The 20482-nt window shown below is 42.0% G+C and overlaps 1 protein-coding gene across 5 annotated transcripts in view; it reads right to left on the reverse strand.

Annotated features, from left to right (window-relative positions):
• LOC140494794 (3',5'-cyclic-AMP phosphodiesterase 4C-like) overlaps nucleotides 1–20482 on the reverse strand; it is a 332319-nt gene that overhangs the window by 233137 nt on the left and 78700 nt on the right. Inside the window, exon 1 of one of the 5 annotated variants that reach the window (XM_072594396.1) lies at nucleotides 5163–5836. The exons of 3 other annotated variants lie outside the window; for them this stretch is intronic. In XM_072594396.1, the coding sequence (XP_072450497.1) occupies nucleotides 5163–5401 (239 nt within the window). In that variant the 5' untranslated portion in view covers nucleotides 5402–5836. Of the gene's footprint in view, nucleotides 1–5162; nucleotides 5837–20482 lie in introns of those variants that run through there. One more of the 5 variants, XM_072594398.1, reaches the window with a different exon arrangement.

Consider the following 20482-nt stretch of genomic DNA (forward strand, 5'->3'; position numbering starts at 1 on the left):
TTTCAAATCTGAAAAGTTAATTCTGCTTCTCTCTTCACAGATGCTGCCGGACTTGCTGAGTTTCCCCAGCACTTGCTGTTTTTATTTCAGATTTCCAGCATTCACAGTCCTGGAATCCACATTATAGGAGGGATGTGATAGCACAAGAGAGGATGCAGAGGAGATTTACTAGAATATTGCCTGAGCTGGAGAGTTTCAGCTATGAAGAGAGATTGGACAGGCAGAGGTTGGTGTCCTGAGAGCAGAGGAGATTGAGGGGGGGTGGGGGACATGATTGAGAAGTATAAAGTTATGAGGGTCATAGACAGGGTAGACAGGAAGAAACATTTTCCCTTAATGGAGAGATCAATGAGTGGAAACAATAGATGTAAGGTAAGGAGCAGGAGATTTGAAGAGGATGTGAGGAACTCATTGCCTGTGAGGGTGGTAGAGGCAGAAATCTTCAGTACATTAAGAAGTATTTAGATGTGAATTTGAAAAGCCCAGACATTCAAGACTCTGGGCCAAGTGCTGGAAAATGTGATTAGAATAGTTAGTTATTTTTGACTGCCATGGACGTAATGGGCTGAACAGCCTTTCTCTGTGATATAGATCTCTATCTATGACTCTGTGACACAGTATTTTGCTTTTGTGTGACATTTCAACTTTGATTCCTGTAACAATTCCTAAACTGTGTCCAAGGAACTGGGAAAACTGATCCTGATGTTTTCCCAAATGAGGATGAGTAAAACTATGGGGCTGTATGTATAAGGCAGGAGTAATGAATCCACTGAATCAGTTCTCTGCCTAAGGACAGAGGAATGAAAATAGGGAATTCACTCCAATAAGGAGTTGAGGTGAATATCAGAGATACTAGATAAGCATATAATGGAGAAGGGAAACAGAAACATATCTGGGGATGAAGAGGGGTATGGAGTGGTTCATGTGGAGCAGAAACTCTGGCATGAATGAGCTGGGCTGACTGACTAGCCTGTTTCTGTGGTGAACATTCATTGTAATTCTTATCATGCTACTTCAATGACCCCAGCTTGTCTTGTAAACAAGATTCTCTCACAATCTGTATTCCACACACTGGAATAATACTCATCGCATTTTATCTCTTTGATTCTCCCCAGCTCTTACCTTGGATGTCAGTTTAATTTATTTCTGGTCATCCTACCTGAATCTTATTTGCATAACTGTAATTACAGTAATTGCGTTGAGTGGGCTGAGGTGGGTTATTACACTAGAGAGGACACTGTTTGCTAATTTAAATACACAAGAGTGAGGTCACCGCACTGAACCTTCTATTCAATTGCTCTGATTCACAAAACAGAGAAATCCTCTTAACTTTCCTCTCTTGTTCCTCCAAGGTTGCAAATAAAGCACTGTACACAATCCTCCCCCCTCCCCCCTCCAAATCCTCGTAAGTCTAAAACAAAGACTCGTCACATCACTTCCTACCCAAACTTGTGTTTTTTGTTCTGAGGCAAGGAAGATGAGAAAGTTAAAGTTCAGAGTCACTTCAGCTTTAGCCCTTGTTTCTTTGGCCTCACAGCTGGAAGGGTATGAGTTTCAAAGTTCACTCCAGAGCTTTGAACACAGGATTTGGCCTGCTGCTCCTGGTACTAGTGCTCTCTCTGATATGACATTTAACCAAGTCGCCATTGGCCCTCCCAGGAGATTATAAATTATTCAATGGCATTAATTGGCATATTTTATCTTGCACAGGTCAGGACAATTCACAAGGATTCCAACATAAGAGAAAACAGCATTTTATACTATAGAAAACAGGATGTTTATTGGGTTGACAAGTGAACTTTGATTGGGACAGATGCTGGCATGGAGATTCCAGATAAATGATGGCTTACAGTTAATTACCAAGTTTTGTTTAAATTTAAACAGTGAAGATTGACTCTGATTACTCAGACTTAAAAATCACTCAACACTCAGTTATAGTCCAACAGGTCTATTTAGAAGTATAAACTTTCAGAGTGCTGCTCCTTCATCAGCTAGCTACCTGATGAAGGAGCAGTGCTCCGAAAGCTTGTAGTTCCAAAAAGACCTGTTGGACTATAACCTGATGTTGTCCAATTTTTTACTTTATCCACCCCAATCCAACACCAGCACCTCCAAACTCTGATTAGTCAAAACATTGCCTTGAGGAATAATTCAGAATGGCTGGCATCTATTAAAATGAATTTGAACCAGGTGCAGTGAGCATACATATTCTTTCCATCTGCGAATAATAGGGCTTTATGTATGAATCTATGTTGCTTCCAGTGCTACACTCTCTTTTCATATAGTTGAGCATGGTTTTCCCCTTTTCAGTGGGACTCTTGTGAATGTCCTGGTGGAAGAAAGATGAAAGGCTTCAACAGAACACATACTTCGATTTTTCCATAACGCACAAGTTCTATTTGATCAAAAGGCAAAGAAACACTGCTCTCCCTAGGGTCCTGTATAATGTTTGTCCCTTGACCAATATCGAAAAGATACTCTGGTCATGTGTCTCACTGGTGTTCAAGGGATCTTGCCATCTTCAAGATGGTTGCATTTCCTCCATTTGCAGCAGCAACAATGCTCAAAAATGTTTCATTCAGTATAAAATGCCTGGGGTTGTTCTAAGATAGTGAAATGTAGCTAATCATAACCTTTTATCGTATAACAATTCTTGAAGTCCAATTGTTCTTACTCTACAGTTCTGACTATCATATTGTACAATCATAATGGAATTACTGTATTTGCTAATCACAGTGTTAAATCTCTAATAATTAGTCAACAGCAGACCCAGACATGAGACAAGGAAGAGTTCTGCGTGGAGTGCCTTGGGAATATTTGGCCTAAAGCTGCACCTTTCTTCCAAAGATTTTACACTTACTGCATGTCATCCTCAAACTACTCATATATTTAATTGAAGACTGATGCTTTCAGAAAGAAAGCAAAACATTTTGCGCTTTAATGAATCAATACTAACATCACCAATCATCTCTGAGGGAGTTAATTTCATTGATTGACTATTCACTGACTGAATGAAGCAGATGTGAAGCTGAATGGTTTTTAAATATAACAACTTTTTTTTACATCTTGTAATTTTGCAATAATAGGCTCTCTGGCCTTATTTCATTTAGTGCTGCTGGAATCCTGCCCTAATGAGTCTCAGCACCTGAACAAAATGATAAATAAAAGTGTTGGTATAGCATATATCATCGCTACTGATCCTCTTCATTTAGAGAGAGTTGACAATTATACATTGTTCCAGTGGTACTTTGCACAGTTTTGACTCTCTATCACACAAAAATAGGGGCACTGGAAAAGATGCATTGAAAAATTCACAAGATATTACCAAAACTAAGAGGCTACAATTTTATGAGAATGAGCTGAACAGATGGAGGCTGCACCCTGACATATACACACCCTTTGGAAAAGGGAAGATTAGTGGATGGCCAGAAAGAGGTATATAAAATTATAAAGGGGATTTATAAATGTAGATGAAGAGAAGATTTGTGGGGGTGAGAGGACAATTTGAAAACACAACATTTATATAACAGAGGTTTCACAATCAGACACTGCTTAAGAAATGGTTAACTATAAACAAACTGTAGAAGGTAAGAGCTGATTTAATGAGATTTTCTGAGCACTAAGTAACCAGAAGTGGGAGGTTCGGGTTTGTCCTTTTGACCAGTGCTCCATGCACACATTTTATAGCTGCATCTTTCAACAACAAAATCAACTCGAATCAAGCACAACAGCAGCAGCTTAGCAGGGAGTTAATCTCTCTACTCTTATCTTCCAAATGTGGCAATGTGCAATGGAACCAGCACCTTAATCTGCCATCAATGTCAATTAAGTAATCAGATCAAAATGACTCCAAACCACCCATATCACTGAAATTACATCACTTTCAATAGCACTGATTTAAAATTCTACCCCCACCCCACCACGCTCACCTTCCTGATTTGAACTACAAAGATAATGTAACTTGACAGGAATCTTTGATTTTCAAAAGAGTAAATGCAAGAAAATATTCAAGAAAGACCTTTCATAGGATCAAACCTACTCCACCCACCCAAGTTAATCTCTTTCTGAAGCATATCTTGGACTCTATCTATCCATTTCTTTTCTTCCAAAGCCATGTACACTGTGTCCCATCATATACTCTATCCATTTATTTCATCACTCAATGCTTCTAATCCCCAATGCTAACCAACCAGAACAATATTTTCACATCTCCATTATTCAATTTTTTACAGGTGCCTTCAGCCATGTGTGTGCTCCCCTTCACAAAGTACCACAGGATCTTTGAGGTCAAGTGTGCATTCGTGCACCACTCCATCAATTACTGAAAGACGTTTAAGTGGGTGCCAAAACAAGCAGTATCCATAAAGTCTGAGAGGATTCAAAATCTCTTCCACAGTGATGTGTGTCACTCTAGTTCCCAATGAGGATTGTTGAAGAGGTCAGTGACAGTAATGAAAGATATCAGATTGTTTGGACTGCCAGAGGAATAATCAGAAGCTGTCAGTTTTATCAAAGGTAAATAGGACTATAGGAAGACGTTGAGGATTGGAACCCTCAGTTAGATTGTGCAAAAACATAAACAGGTCCAATCCTCCCCAACTTGGTTTCTCATCTCAGAGTTAATACCATTTAGAGTTTCAATTTTATGTAATGAAGTGTGTTTCACACACACACATCCACGACCCAACTATACATACATCCTGCTCCATACAAACACATACACACATCCCAAATAGATATGCAACCATTCATACACTCTGACATATAAAAACATACACATATCCCAAAGATAGATACATTACAGTTCACACAGTCTGGCATATACAAACATATAGAGTACAACATATCTCAAAGACAGAGACACAACCATACATACACTCTGATGTATACAAACACATACACAGACCCTAAATAAGGATACACAACCATACAAACATCCTGACATATACAAACGTACATACACCCCAAATACAGATACACAACCGAACGTATACCCTAACATTTGCCCATACCCAAATACACCCCTATACATACAACCTCACACATATACACATGCTCACACACGCCACACTCTGATGGAGATTTAATTTTAAAGGAACGAAACTTTTGTTTCTCATTAGGACCGATTTTCAGCTCCGGCCAGCTCCCCGTTTCTCGCTTACCGTCTGAGGCCGTGGAAAGACGTTGGCCAAGACATCCGCGGTTTCTTCAGGCCGGGTCTGTCGCCGTTCTCCAAGGTTTGAAAGTTCTCCACGGCTCGGTGGTACATGTACCTCTCGGTATCCGAGTAAAACCTCTGCTTGATCTTGATGTGAGTCCGGGGCTGCCTCCAGAGGTGTTTGGGGGGTTTAGCCGTGCCGACCCCATCCCTGACCAGGGTTGAACATTTCACGGTCTCCATTTGGGGGTGAAGAGAGTTGGATTGGATTTAAGCAGCTTCACCAAAACAAAAAAATAACAGGGCAAGAGCTGGAGAAGGGGGTCCAGTCACGGCAAGGAACTAATATTTAAAATCGACCCACCGAATCTCTTTTAAAAATCTTCAAAAAATATTGGAAGAGTTAAATGAGAAACTAGGGTCAGCACCGGGTCGCTGTCCACGGTCCTGGTGCTGAAAGTTCAGCGGGGAACCCACTCTCTCAGACCGTTTTCACCCAGAAACTGTCCAGATTTACCCCAGCCGAGCCAGCACACAGACACTGTGCTCACTCTCAGTTTAAAAAAATACTGATGGAGATACAGAAGCCGGTTAGTGCAATCTAACATTTAGGTGAATTGTGAGAAGGAAATTGATTGGTTCCAAAAACGATTCCTAAACTACAATCAACATAAATCCAACTGGTCCGTTTTCAAAAAAAAATACACCTTTAAACATTTCAATCAAATCCTACTCATGGTTTAAAAAAACTTTTTAAAATATAAAAATACTTACAGCCTGAACAAAGATTAATTGATAAAAAATAATTTCAGTTACTATTTGCTAAAACTTACATCTATTTTATACCCAAATTACTTTTTTTTATTTAGGGACCGGGGATTTAAATTGGCGATCTTTCTTCCCTGGTCACTGGGAGCCGGGTGAAGCTGAAATCTCAGCTTCTTGCTGGAGCCCTTTATAATGGGATAAGGTTCTAACAAGCTGACTGGCTCGATCGATTTCAAATAATTAATAAATAACTCGAACGCAGCTCATTAATCAGTAGAACGAACATGGGCGCCCTGGGGAGGAGAGAAATCTCATGTTTTTTTTCTGACTAACTCCCATTTCATATCCAGCAGCCCCACAGTCCCCCCAGAAACTGCAACCACGGCCAGCTTTAACTCAATCCCTGCTGCTCCACTCTCCAGAATCCGCCCTGCATTCTCTGCACAGACGGCAGCTCCCGGAGCTCAAGTGACTGACACCGTCTTCGAGGCGGTTCGTCCCCTTTCGGTTCTCACTTTCTTTCAGAAATATCACACCCCCAAGCCCCCGCCCCGCCACCACTTGGACTGGCTGCCCTCTGGATTTTTTCAGAGTTTCCGTGGATCGGAATCAGACGGCTCCGCCTTTGGAATGGATTTGAAAGTGGAAGACAAAAAAGGAACAGGAGGAGGACTCCCACCTTCACCAGGCCGACAAAGACCACCTCACTGAACGCGAATTCACTTACAATCTCAAACTAACCAAATACTAACCAAAACACACACACACACACGTTGCTTCCTCACACTGACAACTACATCTGAAATAGGTTCCATATCATTTTATCTCTCTTCATTTTGAACAATAACTTATTGGCTTTGAATAGGGAAACCAGTGACCTTTGTGAGAATTTGGTGAATCATTATGAAATCTATTTTGGGAATGTAGATTTGTCAAATGTACATAGATTAAGAACATTCATTCTCAGTATCTGATAGCGAATGGCACTGGTCATCACTCATTGCCCCTCACCATCCTGACTTGGAAATATGTTGCTGTTCCTCCAGAGTCCCTGGGTCAAAATGCTGGTATTCTCCCCCTAACGACACTGTCCTTACACAAAATGGAATGCAAAGGTTCAAGAACTCAGCTCAACACCTGCTCAAGGGGCAACTAAGGAAGGACCAAAAATGCTGGGCCCAGTCAATCTTCCCCTCATTACATGGTGGTGACGGGTGGGTGCTTTGTGAACCCTCTGTGGTCAGGGAGCTGATTATATGGCCATGAGTCATGACTGAAATCACAGCTCCATATTCATGCAAGTGAAATGGTACATGAAGGTTATCATGTTTCCCTGTCCTTTTCAGAGGGGGAGGCTGCAGGTTGGAGAGGCAGTCCTGGATTCTGCTGACCATCAACAAATATCTCATCACTGCTAACCCTTTGGCCTGCTTTTCTCAGTGGTGGCTGTGAAAGGAGCAGGCAGGGTGATTTAGCAAATACAAACTCTCACTTGCACAACAGCATCCTAGTTGGGTAGAGTTGAAGAGGTAGTTTTTGCTGCCTGCTGCATGAGGTGCTACTGGTGGCTGAGTTCAAGGTGGTGCCAAGTTGACAGCAATAAGACCAAGCTGGGAACTAGGGAGCTGGAACCAGTTCTGACATTCATTAAGTGAAAACAAATTAGAAACCACACCAGCAATCTACATGTCAACTTTACCATTGGCAGGATGCCCTGCAGAAATTCACCAAAGCTCCTTAGACAACACCTTCCAAACTCATGACCACTTACACGATCTGAATGCTAAGCTTTGGAATTTTATCTTCAAACGCCACTCTGCTCCCTCTAGATATTCCTTAATTGTTATCTCTTTGATTGAGCTTTTGGTCCTCAGTCCTAATGTCTTCTGATATGGTTTGGTGTTAAATTTAGTCTGATAACCTTTGAAACCCTTTTGGACTTTTTATTTTATTATAGATATGCATAAATGAAAGTAACTGTTGGAGGTGGGGATAATGCTTGGAAGTCAAGAAGGGCAGAAAATCAATTTGTAATCACAATCTTTGTCAAATCCCTCTGACCCAACACAGTGTGTGTGTGTGTGTGTGTGTGTGTGTGTGTGTGTGTGTGTGTGTGTTTGTTTGTAGAGGGGGGGGTTGTGTGTATGGGGGTGGGGGAATGTAATTTCCATTGTGGTTCACCCATAGCCACACAGTACACCCACAGTTACTGTCTAGTATCAGGGATGGTTTTCAATCACTTTACTGACTCCCCGTAGGCTCCCTGCCCAAAATGCATTCATAAAGGGGAATTGGGGAACAAAGTTAAGGTCAATGTCAAAATTACAGAAAGTCTCTTTTAAGAAGAAAACATTTGGCACTATATCAGCAAAGCGCAATATCTGTAAAGGAACAATAGAATTTTAGTTCTATAAATGCAAACTAATTGGCAGTGTTTGATATTGAATGGATTGTCACTAGATTGAACAGATTGTTATAGCAAGAAATTTTTGAGGCATTATATATTGCTTAAGAATTAAAAGAATGCAAATGAGAGTTGATCATGCAGCTTTTGACTCAAGTAGGATCACTATCACAGATGTCAAAGCTGTATCAGTTTGGGATTATGATCAGCATGGACTGGCTGGACTGAAGGCAATGTTTCTGTGTTGTATGATTCTATTAGAGGGAATTGGAGAAATGATAGGTTGCAGAGATAGGGAAGAGTAAGGCCAAGGAGGATTTCAAAAACAGGGAAATAAATGTTAAAATTGAAACATTAGTGGTTTGGGAAAAATGTTAGTGTTCACAGAGGATAATGGCTGAATAGACTTGGAGAGAATTAATAAACCAAGCAGTAGTGTTTTGGAGGAACTCAGTACGGTGGATAGTTCAACAGAAGAGTTTGGAACAGTCGAGTCCAGAATTAGTGAAGACAGGGATAAGGATCAAGCTGTCTCAGCCAGGTATAGCACAGCTACGTGCAGAGACAGGGTGTTTTAGCAATGATTCTTCCCACTGTCAGGCGCCATTTCAGTTCAGTCATGAAGAATACCTTCTTGGATGAGGTACAACATGGCCATCTGTACTCCAACAATTACTAGTACCTCTGATATTGCAGGAGCTGGTATCAGAAAATAGGAAAAAACAAAGAAGATACACTAAAAAGGAAATTAGGGAAACAATACACTTTGAGCAATTTTAAAATGGAAAATTCTCTTCTAAAATGAACAGACTCCCCCACAATACTGATTCATCCAGCTCCCATAGCACCAGCTCTGTAATTGTTACTGGAGTACACAAGAAAACAGTGCAATTATTACAGAAGGCCAGGTTTCAGTCATGCTGATGGCACCCAACTTTCCCTCACTGCCATCTCACTCAATTGCAACAACCCCCTTCCCCAAAATGCTGTCCGTCTCCCAACATTTACTATCTCTGCCTTGTCATGGTGCCTGTCCAACATATAACACTGAATGAACTGAAAATCCCTCTATCTAAATCATTAACTTTGGGTTTCACCACAGTAACCAACACCATTGTTGTCCAAGGTCTGTATTTAAGGCTGACCTAGACTGTTTACAGCTTTGGTATCATGTTTCACCCTGAAACAAACTTCTAATCAGATATTGGTTCCATAAATAAGACCACTTATTTCCACTTTGTCATTACACTTATTGATACCAAGATACCAAGCTCATCTGTTGCTGAAAATCTTTATCCAAGCCTTTCTTATCTCCCGTCTTGACTATTCCAATGCTCTCCCTGTCTATCTGTCATTGTAAGATCACAGACCATAAGGCATAGAAGCAGAAATAGGCCATTCAGCCCATTAATTCCACTCAGCCATTCAATGGGATCATGACCGATCTGTTAATCCTCAACTCCAATTTCTCCACAATCCTTGATTCCTTTACTAATTAAAAATCTTTCTCAGCCTTGAATATTCTTAATGATGCCATCTCTACAGCCCTCTCTAGTAAAATATTCCACTGATTTATTACCCTCGGAGAGAAAAACACTTTCCTTATCTCTTAGTCCATTTGGCCCTAGACTCTTCTCTGCATCAATCCTACAAGTCCCTAAGAATCATATATATTTTTAAAAAGACCATCTTAGAATACTTCTAAACTCCAACGCGTACAGGCCCAACTTACTCAATCTGTCTTTATAAGGCAGTCACTCCATACCAAGAACCAAACCCCTGAGCCTTCTCTCAACTGCCTTCAACTTCATATAATCATTTCTTAAATAAGGGGACCAAAACTGTTCACAGCATTCCAGCTAATGCCTTGGATAGTTTTGGCAAATTAAAAACACTGCTTGTATTTAACTCACACAGAGTCTCAACTATAACTACGATTCTTACATTATCTCCCAGATGGCCATCAGTCTTACCCTTCTGTTCAAATTCTCCCATGGCTTGGTCTGTCTCAATCTCCTCAACCTCTAACCCTATGACATTTCCATGTCTCTCCATTCTTTGATTTTGGGTGCATTCTTGGTTTCCATTTCTCAACCACTGTTCTGGAATTTCCTTCAGCTCTCCATCTCTTTTGCTTCCTTGAAGGAATCTCCTAGAAAACCTCTGCCTTTTGACCACTGATCCTGATAATACTAAGTATCTCAGTGTTACATTTTGTTAAGACGTGCTTTACTGAAGTGCAGTCAAAGGAGCCTTGGTGAGTTGTTGCATTACATCTTGGGCGGCACGGTGGCACAGTGGTTAGCACTGCTGCCTCATAGCACCAGAGACCTCGGTTCAATTCCTGCCTCAGGCGACTGACTGTGTGGAGTTTGCACATTCTCCCCATGTCTGCGTGGGTTTCCTCCGGGTGCTCCGGTTTCCTCCCACAGTCCAAAGATGGGCAGGTCAGGTGAATTGGCCATGCTAAATTGCCCGTAGTGTGAGGTAAGGGGTAGATGTAGGGGTATGGGTGGGTTGCGCTTCGGCGGGGCGGTGTGGACTTGTTGGGCCGAAGGGCCTGTTTCCACACTGTAAGTAATCTAATCTAATCTAATCTAATCTTACAGATGGTACACACTGCTGTTACTGAGCATCAGTGGTGAAGGGAGCGAATGTTGAAGGTGGTGGGGGGAGTGGATGTCTGTGGATGTGGTGCCAATCAAGTGGACTGATTTGGTCTGGATGGTCTCAAGCATCTTGAGTGTTGTTGGAGCTCCACCCATCCAGACAAGTGTGAAATGTTCCACCACTCTCCTGACTTGCAGCTTGTTGGTGATGGACAGGTTTTGGGGAGACCCAAAGTGAGTTACTCACAATAGGATTCCAGCCTCTGACTTACCCTAGTAGCCACTGTACTTATATGGCTAGTACAGATCGGTTTCTAGTCAATGGTAACCATAGGATATTAATTATGCTGATATGTTGAAAGTGCTATACAACTGCAATTTGATGTTGTTGTGCCTGTGGGGCTATTACCAAAGTGTGAGTCAGCCCCTGAAGTGAAAGTTGATGGAGAGGTGTTGGATAGAGCAAAGAAATCAGGAAACAGAGAATTGCAGGACAGCTGGTTATTAAAGTCACAGAAAAGAGACAGCAGGTGTTTCAACTTTAACAAATATTGAAATTTTGCCCTAATCATTTCCAAACATAAAGGAAACTCAAACTTATCAGATTTATTTAATTAGTTTTTTGTGCTTAGGAAAAGGTCACAGACTCATTGAATGATGAGGTTTCTGTTCCTACAGTTATTTTCATGCCTGTGACTTTATCTCTCTGTGATGGCTGCCATCTATATGTCAGGTTAATGTTAATGGTGTGTAAATAGAGTACAGCAATAAAGGCAGTCAGAGGTACCTGCACTAATGAATGTTTAACACTGTAACTGCAATCCAGCCTGAGGGATTAGGTAGGGAGTCAGAGATATAGGAAGGGAAATGGGGGAGCTCAGGGATGGAGGGGAGGAGGGTAATGGAAAAAGGATAGGGATAGAGAGAGGAATGGGGGAATAACAGGGTTAGGGAAAAAAGAAATGGGGTTGGGATGGTGTTAAAGGAGGTACTGAGGGATGAACAGGGATGTGGGTGGGGGAATGAGGAACAGATTGATGTAGAAAGGGGAACTGAGGGAGGGACAGGGATGGGGGTGTGGGGGGAATGGTGGAGACACATGAGCAGCAGGGGGGACTGAAGGAGGGACAGGTATGGGGGGGTGGGGGGAATGGAGGAGAGACAGGGATAGAGAAAGGGGAAATGGAGAGGGACGGGATTAGAGGAAGGGGAAATAGGTTAGTGGCAAGCACTGATATACCATCCCTCCATCCTTGATGAACCTGGTGACATGGGGGAAAATAGGGCAGCAATTGGAGAGAGGAGAAGGTAATAGTGAGTTAAGGGATAGAGAGGTCTGATATGGGGGAGGGACTAGGATAGAGGAGGGAGAAATCAGAATGCAAGCCAAGACAGAGGGTGTAGTTGATATACATTTCCTGGTTCAATTACACTATTTTTGAAGCTGAAATGAGCTTAAAAATGCCAGTTAGAAATTAGACCAAAAGTTAGAGAAAAGATGGGGAAACAATGGAGAATCTATCCTTCAAAGCATGGTAAAAGGAAATAGGATCAGAACAAGGATTAGAAATCATTTAAATATAGAGAATTAAATTATATTAACTTAACAGATTACTTTCATTAAATACAGAATTATGCTTAAGGAGGGCTATTGATTTGAAATCATAGCACACAAAGACACAGTGCCAACATTAATTACTTTTATTAGAACTCATTGAACAGAATGACATAATGTTTATAAAGCTTCATCTGACTCATAATGGCGATGAGTTGCTGTAATGAGAAGCTCTACCTTAAATTATGGGAAAATGCTCAAACCTTTTCATACACAATGAAGAACAGTCAAATGAGGGAGAGACAGGCTGAAGATGGTTGGCTGCAGTTGGTCGTTTACAAAGAGTTTGAACCTGGGCAAGAGGGTACCTGAAACGTATGAGTGCAGGGGAGAGAGTGGCTGTGGATTGGAGCTGCCTGATGAAGATAAAGTTAGGTTTCGCAGGAGGGTGTGGCTGGAGTGGTCAGTGAGATTGAAAACTGGAAGCTGCTGAAGGGTGAGGTTGTCGAGATCAGCTGGGGCTAGTCCGTGATCAGATTTATAATGAAGGACACAGTTCAAGATTCATTGGTATGTTAATAAAGTGGAAGTCAGTCTTAGTTCAGACACTGATGAAAGAGTTGGTTGTGACGGCCGCAACTCAAGGATATCACTGTTGCAATTCCTAAAGTGTGATAAGCCCAACCATCTTCAGCTGCTTCATAGAAACATAGAAGCAGGTCAAGGCCATTCAGCCCACAGCATCTGTTCCTCCGTTCAATATGATCATGGATGATCATCTAATTCAATACCCTGTTCCTGCATTCCTCTACCCCCCCATAATCTTTGATCATAGAATCCCTACAGTGCAGAAAGAAGCCATTCAGCCCATTGGACCTGCAACAACCCTCCAAAAAGCATCCCATCCAAATCAAGCCCCCACCTATCCCCATGTCCCCACAGTTACCGTGGCCAATCCACCTAATCTGCACATCTTTGGACAGTGAGAGGAAACCAGAGCACCCAGAGGTAACCCACACAAACACAGGGAGAATGTGCAAATTCCACAGATAATTACCCAAGGCTGGATTCAAACTAAGGTCCCTCATCATGCTCTGAGGCAGCTGTGCTAACCACTGAGCTATCATGCCACCCTTTTGCCCAGAGAACCAGCTCTAACTCCTTCGTGAAAGCATTTAATGTCTTCACCTCAACTGTTTTCTGTGGCAGTGAATTCCACAGGCTCATTGCTGACTGGGTGAAAACATTTCTCCTCATCTCAATCCTAAATGCTTAGCCAATATCCTTCGATTATGACCCCTGGTTCTGGGATCCCTGGTCTTCAGGAACACCTTTATGTGTTTATCAATGCCCTTCCCTACATCATAAAGTTAGGAGTGATTGCACAATGTTCAGCACCATTTTCGACTCCTTAGATACCAAAGCAGTTATGTCCAAATACAGAAAGGTCTGGAAAATATCCAGGCTTGGGCTGATAGGCGGCAAGGACCATTTTTGATGTTTTCAATGGGCTTCCAGCTTCAACAACCTTTTGAGGGAGAAAATTCCAGTTTTTGCTCATGCTTGGGATGAGGACTGGGCCAATATTTATTGCTAGTCCCCAGTTGGCCTTAGGGAGGGAGTTCCAGGATTTTGACACAGTAACACTGAAAGAATAGTGATACATTTCCACTCCCCTTTGTGTGAAGAATGCTTTCCTGATATCAGTTTTGTATGCTGTTCCCAACCTCTGCACACTTGAATTGATCTCAACTTCTCTCAATGGAAAAAATATTTTCTCTCCAATAAATCTGCCAATTGATTTACTCATCATAAACTCTTCAATTAATGCATCTTCTACGTGGTGGGAAGAGTTATATGATTATCCTTTGCTTTATCCACCAATCCCCACTCCCAGCAGAGAAGTCAACTTTTTTCCTTGTCCCCTTGTCAACACAGCAAATAAAATGTCCCATATGATTGAGGGAATCCAATAAGTGTTTCCACTACGGGCATATCTAACTGCCCACTTTATTGTCCTTAAATAATGATTGAAGGTCAGAGAATTTAGCAAATGCAAAATTAATTTAATAATTGTGATAACAGAGAATCAGTGACCTGTCTGTCTTGACACAAATGTGCATAATGCAAAATCATTGCCTTTAATCAAATGTTGCAGTGTTGTCAGTCTTTATGTCATAGCACACCAATAGCCCCTAATTACTTAGCACAGCAGCAATATTTATGATTCAGAAAAAAATTACTTACTTATAAAAGAACAGATCCTGGCACTGATACACTGATCAAGTGCTCCAGCAACAAATACTACACCGTTGTTTTCCCCAACAAGGACTTGCATTTATATAGCACCTTTAACATAGTAAAACACACTGAGGTTTTTTTCAGCTGTGATTATCAGACAAAACTTGCCACCAAGCTACATAATGTCAAAGTGTCAGGTTTCCACACTCAGCCTGAGTTTCAAAGAACAAAGAACAGTATAGCACAGAAACAGATCCTTCAGCTCACCAAGACTGTATTGACACATGACACTTTTCTAAACTAAAATCCTTTTGCACTGCACAGTCCCCATCCCTCTATTCCTTGTCTATTCATGTCTCTGTCAAGGTGCCTCTTAAACATTGCTATTGTATCTGCCTTCACCATCTCCTCTGGCAGCACATTCCTGGCACTTAACATGCTCCATAAAAAACTCGCCTCTCAAATCTCCTTTAAATCTTTCCCTTTTTTAACCTTAAAACTATGTCCCCCAGTAATTTACATTTCTCTTGTGGGAAAAAGTTTGACTATCCAATCTATCCATGCCTCTCATTATTTTGTAAACTTCTATCAGATTGTCCTTCATCCTCTGATGTTCAAGTGAAAACAAACCAAGTTTTACCAATCTCTCCTCGTAGCTTACCCTCTAAACCAAGCAACATCCTGGTGAACTGTTTCTATATTCACTCCAAAGCCTCCACATCCTTCTACTAGTGTGGCAATCAGAACTGTAGACAATATTCCAAACGTGGCCTCACTAAAGTTCTATACCACTGCAACATGCCTTGCCAATTCTTCTTCTCTGCGTCCTGACCAATGAAGGCATATGACTTCTTGACCAACTTATCCACTCATGTTTCCACTTTCAGGGGACTGTTGACCTGTACATCTAGTTTCCTCTGTATGTTGATGCTTTTAAGACTTCTGCCATCTATTGGATACTTCCTTCCTGCATTGGATCTCCCAAAATGCATCACCTCACATTCGTCCAAATTAAACTCCATTTGCCATTTCTCTGCCTAAGTCTCCAGCCTACCTATATCCTGCTGCATCCTCTGGCAATCCTCCTCACTATCTGCAGCTCCCCCCCCCCCCCGCCCCGGTCTTTGTGTCGTCCGCAAAGTTACTAATCAGGCCACCTCCATTCTCCTCCAAATCATTTATATACATTACAAACAACAGGGGTCCCAGCACTGATACCGATGCTGGGTATCGGGTCCTTCGTTCTGGTGAGTTGCTGTCATGGAGAGCATGAGCAAAACCAATGTAGTGTACAAAATCCCATGCAAGGACTGCACAAAACACTACATAGGACAAACAGGAAGACAGCTAACGATCCGCATCCATGAACACCAACTAGCCACGAAATGACACGACCAGCTATCCTTAGTAGCCACACACGCAGATGACAAGCAACATGAATTCGACTGGGACAACATTACTATTATAGGACAAGCCAAACAGAGAACAGCCAGGGAATTCCAAGAGGCATGGCACTCATCCACAGATTCAATCAATAAGCACATTGACCTGGACCCAATATACCGACCACTGCAGCGGACAGCTGGAACTGACAACCGGAAGTGACAGATTCAAATCACTATAAATGCCGGAGGAAACATCACAGAAGCGCTTCACAGGAGGCTCCCAAGCACTGAGGATGTCACCTAGACAGGGGACGAAACATCTGCAACACAAATTCCCAGCTCGGCGAACAGAACCACAACAATGAGCACTCGAGCTACAAATCTTCTCACAAACTTTGACCACATCTCTCTTCCTGTCCATGTCGTTGGTGCCAATATGGACCACCATCTCTGCTGCCGCTCCCCTTCAGAATATCCTGTGTTCTGTCAGAGACATCCTTGACCCGAGCACTAGGGAGGCAACACACCATCCTGGAGTCTTGCTCACGGCCACAGAAATACCTATGTGCACCCCTGATCATAGAGTCCCCTAACACTACTGCTTGTCTACACATTGACCCTCCCTGCTGTACAACACAGCCAGTCTTGCTGCCACTGATCTGGCTGCTGCTCCTTTTCCCTGAAAGGCCATTCCCCCAACAGTATCCAACATGGAATTCCTGTTTGTGAAGGGAATGCCTGCCTGCCTAGACTTACTCATCTTCCTGATGGTCACCAATTTTTCTCTGTCTGTGTAGCCCTTGCTGGTGGTGTGACCAGCTCACTAAATGTGCTATCTCTGACATCCTCAGCCTCCTGGATGCTCCAAAGGGAGTCCATCCACAGCTCCAGGCGCTCCACGAGGTAAATCAGGAGCTGCAGCTTAACACTCTTCCTGTAGATGTAGTCACCATGGAGACTGGAAGTCTCTCTGATTTCCCACATCTCGCAGGAAGAGTATTCCATGGGCTGGGTTCCCTGCCATTTAAAAACTTGTCGATTAAACCAATCTTATCAACTACAGAGAATGATCCAGGAACTGATTATACAACCTTATTCAGTAGTCAGCAAACTCCTGTTTCTCACTCCCACTCTCTATCCCTAGCAGACTACAATGACAAAAAGTAAGCACTTTGTCTCTCTCCACACATTACCTTCATAAGGTTTCTGTTTCTAGAATCTGAGGAAATCCACTTTACATTCAGGAGGACCCTTAATTAACTATCCTTGAGAAATGTCTCTTTTTCCTGATTTAAATATCCTTGTTTATATTCAGAGATGAATCATTCTGATTCATGAATATATTAAAATTAGATTTCTTTAACTGCAATTTTAGAATGAGACTTACTCACTAACTGAGCTAGCCTTGTTAAAATAGAAAGCTGAGGCATTTGCACTGTATTAGTCAGCTTCTTATTTTTACACCAATTCTCATTTCCCACTTGACAATAATGTTTTCGATTCCTCTGTTACTGAAACAGTGCATGCAAAATGCAGCATGACCTCAGGTTGGGCGCGATGGCAGATAGTATTCAGAGCAACCCAGCTGCCAGACATTGACCATCTCTAACAAGCAAGTTAGGATTCAACCCCAAAAAATGTGAAGTAATGCACTTGGGAGGGTTAATAAGGCAAGGGGCTACAGTCTAAATGGTCTGACTCTGGAAAGTACTGCCGATTTCAGGGATCTCTGTGTGCATATGCACAGATGCCTGAAGAAAGCAGGTTAAGAAGTCATGTGGGATATTTCCCTTTATCAGCTAAAGTTAAAAATCACACAACACCACATTATGGTCCAACAGGTTTATTTGGAAGTACTAGCTTTCGGAGCGCTGTTCCTTCATCAGGTAGCTAAAGCATAGAATACATGAGCAGGGAGATTATCCTGGAACTACTTGGGCCACTACTAGAGTACTGTATGCAGGTCTGGTCACTAAATAATAGGAAGGATGTGATTACACTAGAGGAAAGTGCAGACTAGATTAACCAGGATGTTGCCTGGGCTGCAGGGTCTGAGCTATGAGGAAAGATACGACAGGTTGGGGGTCATTTTCATTGGAATACAGAATATTGAGTGGATCTTGATAGAGGTGGATGAGAATATGAGAGGCATAGATAGGGTAGATAGGAAGACATTTTGCCATTCATAGAGTAGTCAATAACTAGACAACACAGATTTAAGGTAAAGAAGCTAATGGTTCAGTTGATGAGAAAGTTTTTCAGCAAGACAACATTGGGAGTCTGGAACTCACTGTCTGGAAAGGATTGTTGAGTCAGAAACTCTAGATTCATTCAAGCAGTATTTAGATATTCATTTGCATTGCCATATCTGCCAGGGCTATGAGCCTAGAGCTGGAAAATATGATTAATGTAGTCAGATCTTTGTGAAACATCATGGACACAATGGGCCAAATAGCCTTTTTCTGTGCTTGACAGTCTATGAGTGAGAAAAGATCTAGCACACTTATGTCCAGTAATACAACCATCACTGAATACTTCACCATCAGAGTATCACCAGAATCTGGACTGGACCAGCCTTATAGCATAGAATAGAATCATGGAGTCCATACGGTGTTGAAGCAGACCATTCAGCCTATCAAGTTCACACTGACCCTCCAGATAGCCTCCCACCCAGATCCACTACCCTATTCCTGTAACCCTGAGTTTCCTGTGGCTAGTCCACCTAGCCTGCACATCCCTGGACATGATGGGCAATTTAGCACAACCAAACTTAAACACTGCAGTTCTGAAGAAGGGTTCCTGGATCCAAAACATTAACTCTGCCTTATCTTTACAGATGCTGCCAGATCTGCTGAGCTTTTCCAACAGTTTTTGTTTCTGATTTCCAGCATCTGCAATCTGTGTGGCTTTTCAAAATAAATACTGTAATTGCTAAAGCAGGTCTTCAGTTAGGAATTCTGAAGTGAGTGACTCACCTCCTGATCCCCCCCAAAGGTTATCTACAAACTACAACAAATAATCAAGAGTATGATGAACTATTTGCTTGGATGGGTGCAGCTCTAAGAACACTCAAAAGGCTCGACAACATCCAGGACAAAACAACATTTGATCAGTACTCCATTCCTTGCCTTTCAAATTCACTCTGTCCAGTACTGAAGCTCAGTTGCTGCAGTGTGTACTATCCACAAACTGCACTGCAGTAAGTTACCAAGAGTCTTCAGACAGTGCCTTCCAAACCCACAACCATTTCCATTGCAAAGGACAAAGGCAGCAGATATATGGGAATACCTTCCCCTGCAAGCTCCCCTCCAAGCCACTCACCATCCTGACTTGTCGCTGGGTCAAAATCCTGGGTTGGGCAATAAATTTTGGCCTAGCCAGCGATGGCCACGACTCATAAACAAGTAAGGAATATGATGACATCTGTTGATTGGTTGTAAAATCAGCAGTCCGACTGAACCATGAGGCTACTCTCCTTTTACAGAGAGAGAGAGAGAGAGAAAGAGAGAGAGAGAGAGAGAGCTGGTGGTGGTTTAACCTGAGGGTAGAGATTGAGGAGAGCCCTTCAGGGAAACTTTAAATGATATGGGATTCAAGCGCAAACTATTAGCATTATGCTCTATTACAAACCAGCTATCCAACTAACTGAGCTAATTGACCCCTATTATAGAATACACTGAAGGAATGAAAGGAATTATACACACACTCATATATACACACATGCATTTATACACATACAGACACAGATAGACATATAAACTCACACGCACACAGGCACAGACAAACACACAATGAACACACACACATGCATACACAGACACACAAATATTTACAGACACAAACATAAACACATGTATGCGCACGCACACTCATATACAGAGAGAGACACACACAGACACTCAAACACACCTTTGTTCAAGTAATGTGCCCAGTGGCTGTCACACACTGCACACAAAGACGGCATAATCTCAGAATAAGAGGACACATTTTAAAATAAAGATGAGAAGGAATTTATTTTCTCAGAGGGAGTGAATCTGTGGAATTCTTTGCTGCTGAGGGCTGTCGAGGCTGTTCAAGTGTATTCAAGGCTGAGATACAGATTTTTAAGGAGTCAGGGAATCGAGGGTTATGTGAAAAGGTTGGAGAGTGGAGTTGAAGATTATCAGATCAGCCATGATCACAGAGCAGACTCGATGGGCCAAATGGCCTGATTTTGCTTCAGTGTCTTATAGTTTTATAGTTTTGTGGATTCAATTGAACACATCAGTGCTGTTACATACTGATTAATAGACTGCCTCTCCCACTGAGTTCTGATTTTTAAATAAATACTGCTCGTAAGGAAGATTAATGTGGAGTTCTCAT

Source organism: Chiloscyllium punctatum, chromosome 24 (genome assembly GCF_047496795.1).
Source record: "Chiloscyllium punctatum isolate Juve2018m chromosome 24, sChiPun1.3, whole genome shotgun sequence".
Classification (NCBI taxonomy): domain Eukaryota; kingdom Metazoa; phylum Chordata; class Chondrichthyes; order Orectolobiformes; family Hemiscylliidae; genus Chiloscyllium; species Chiloscyllium punctatum.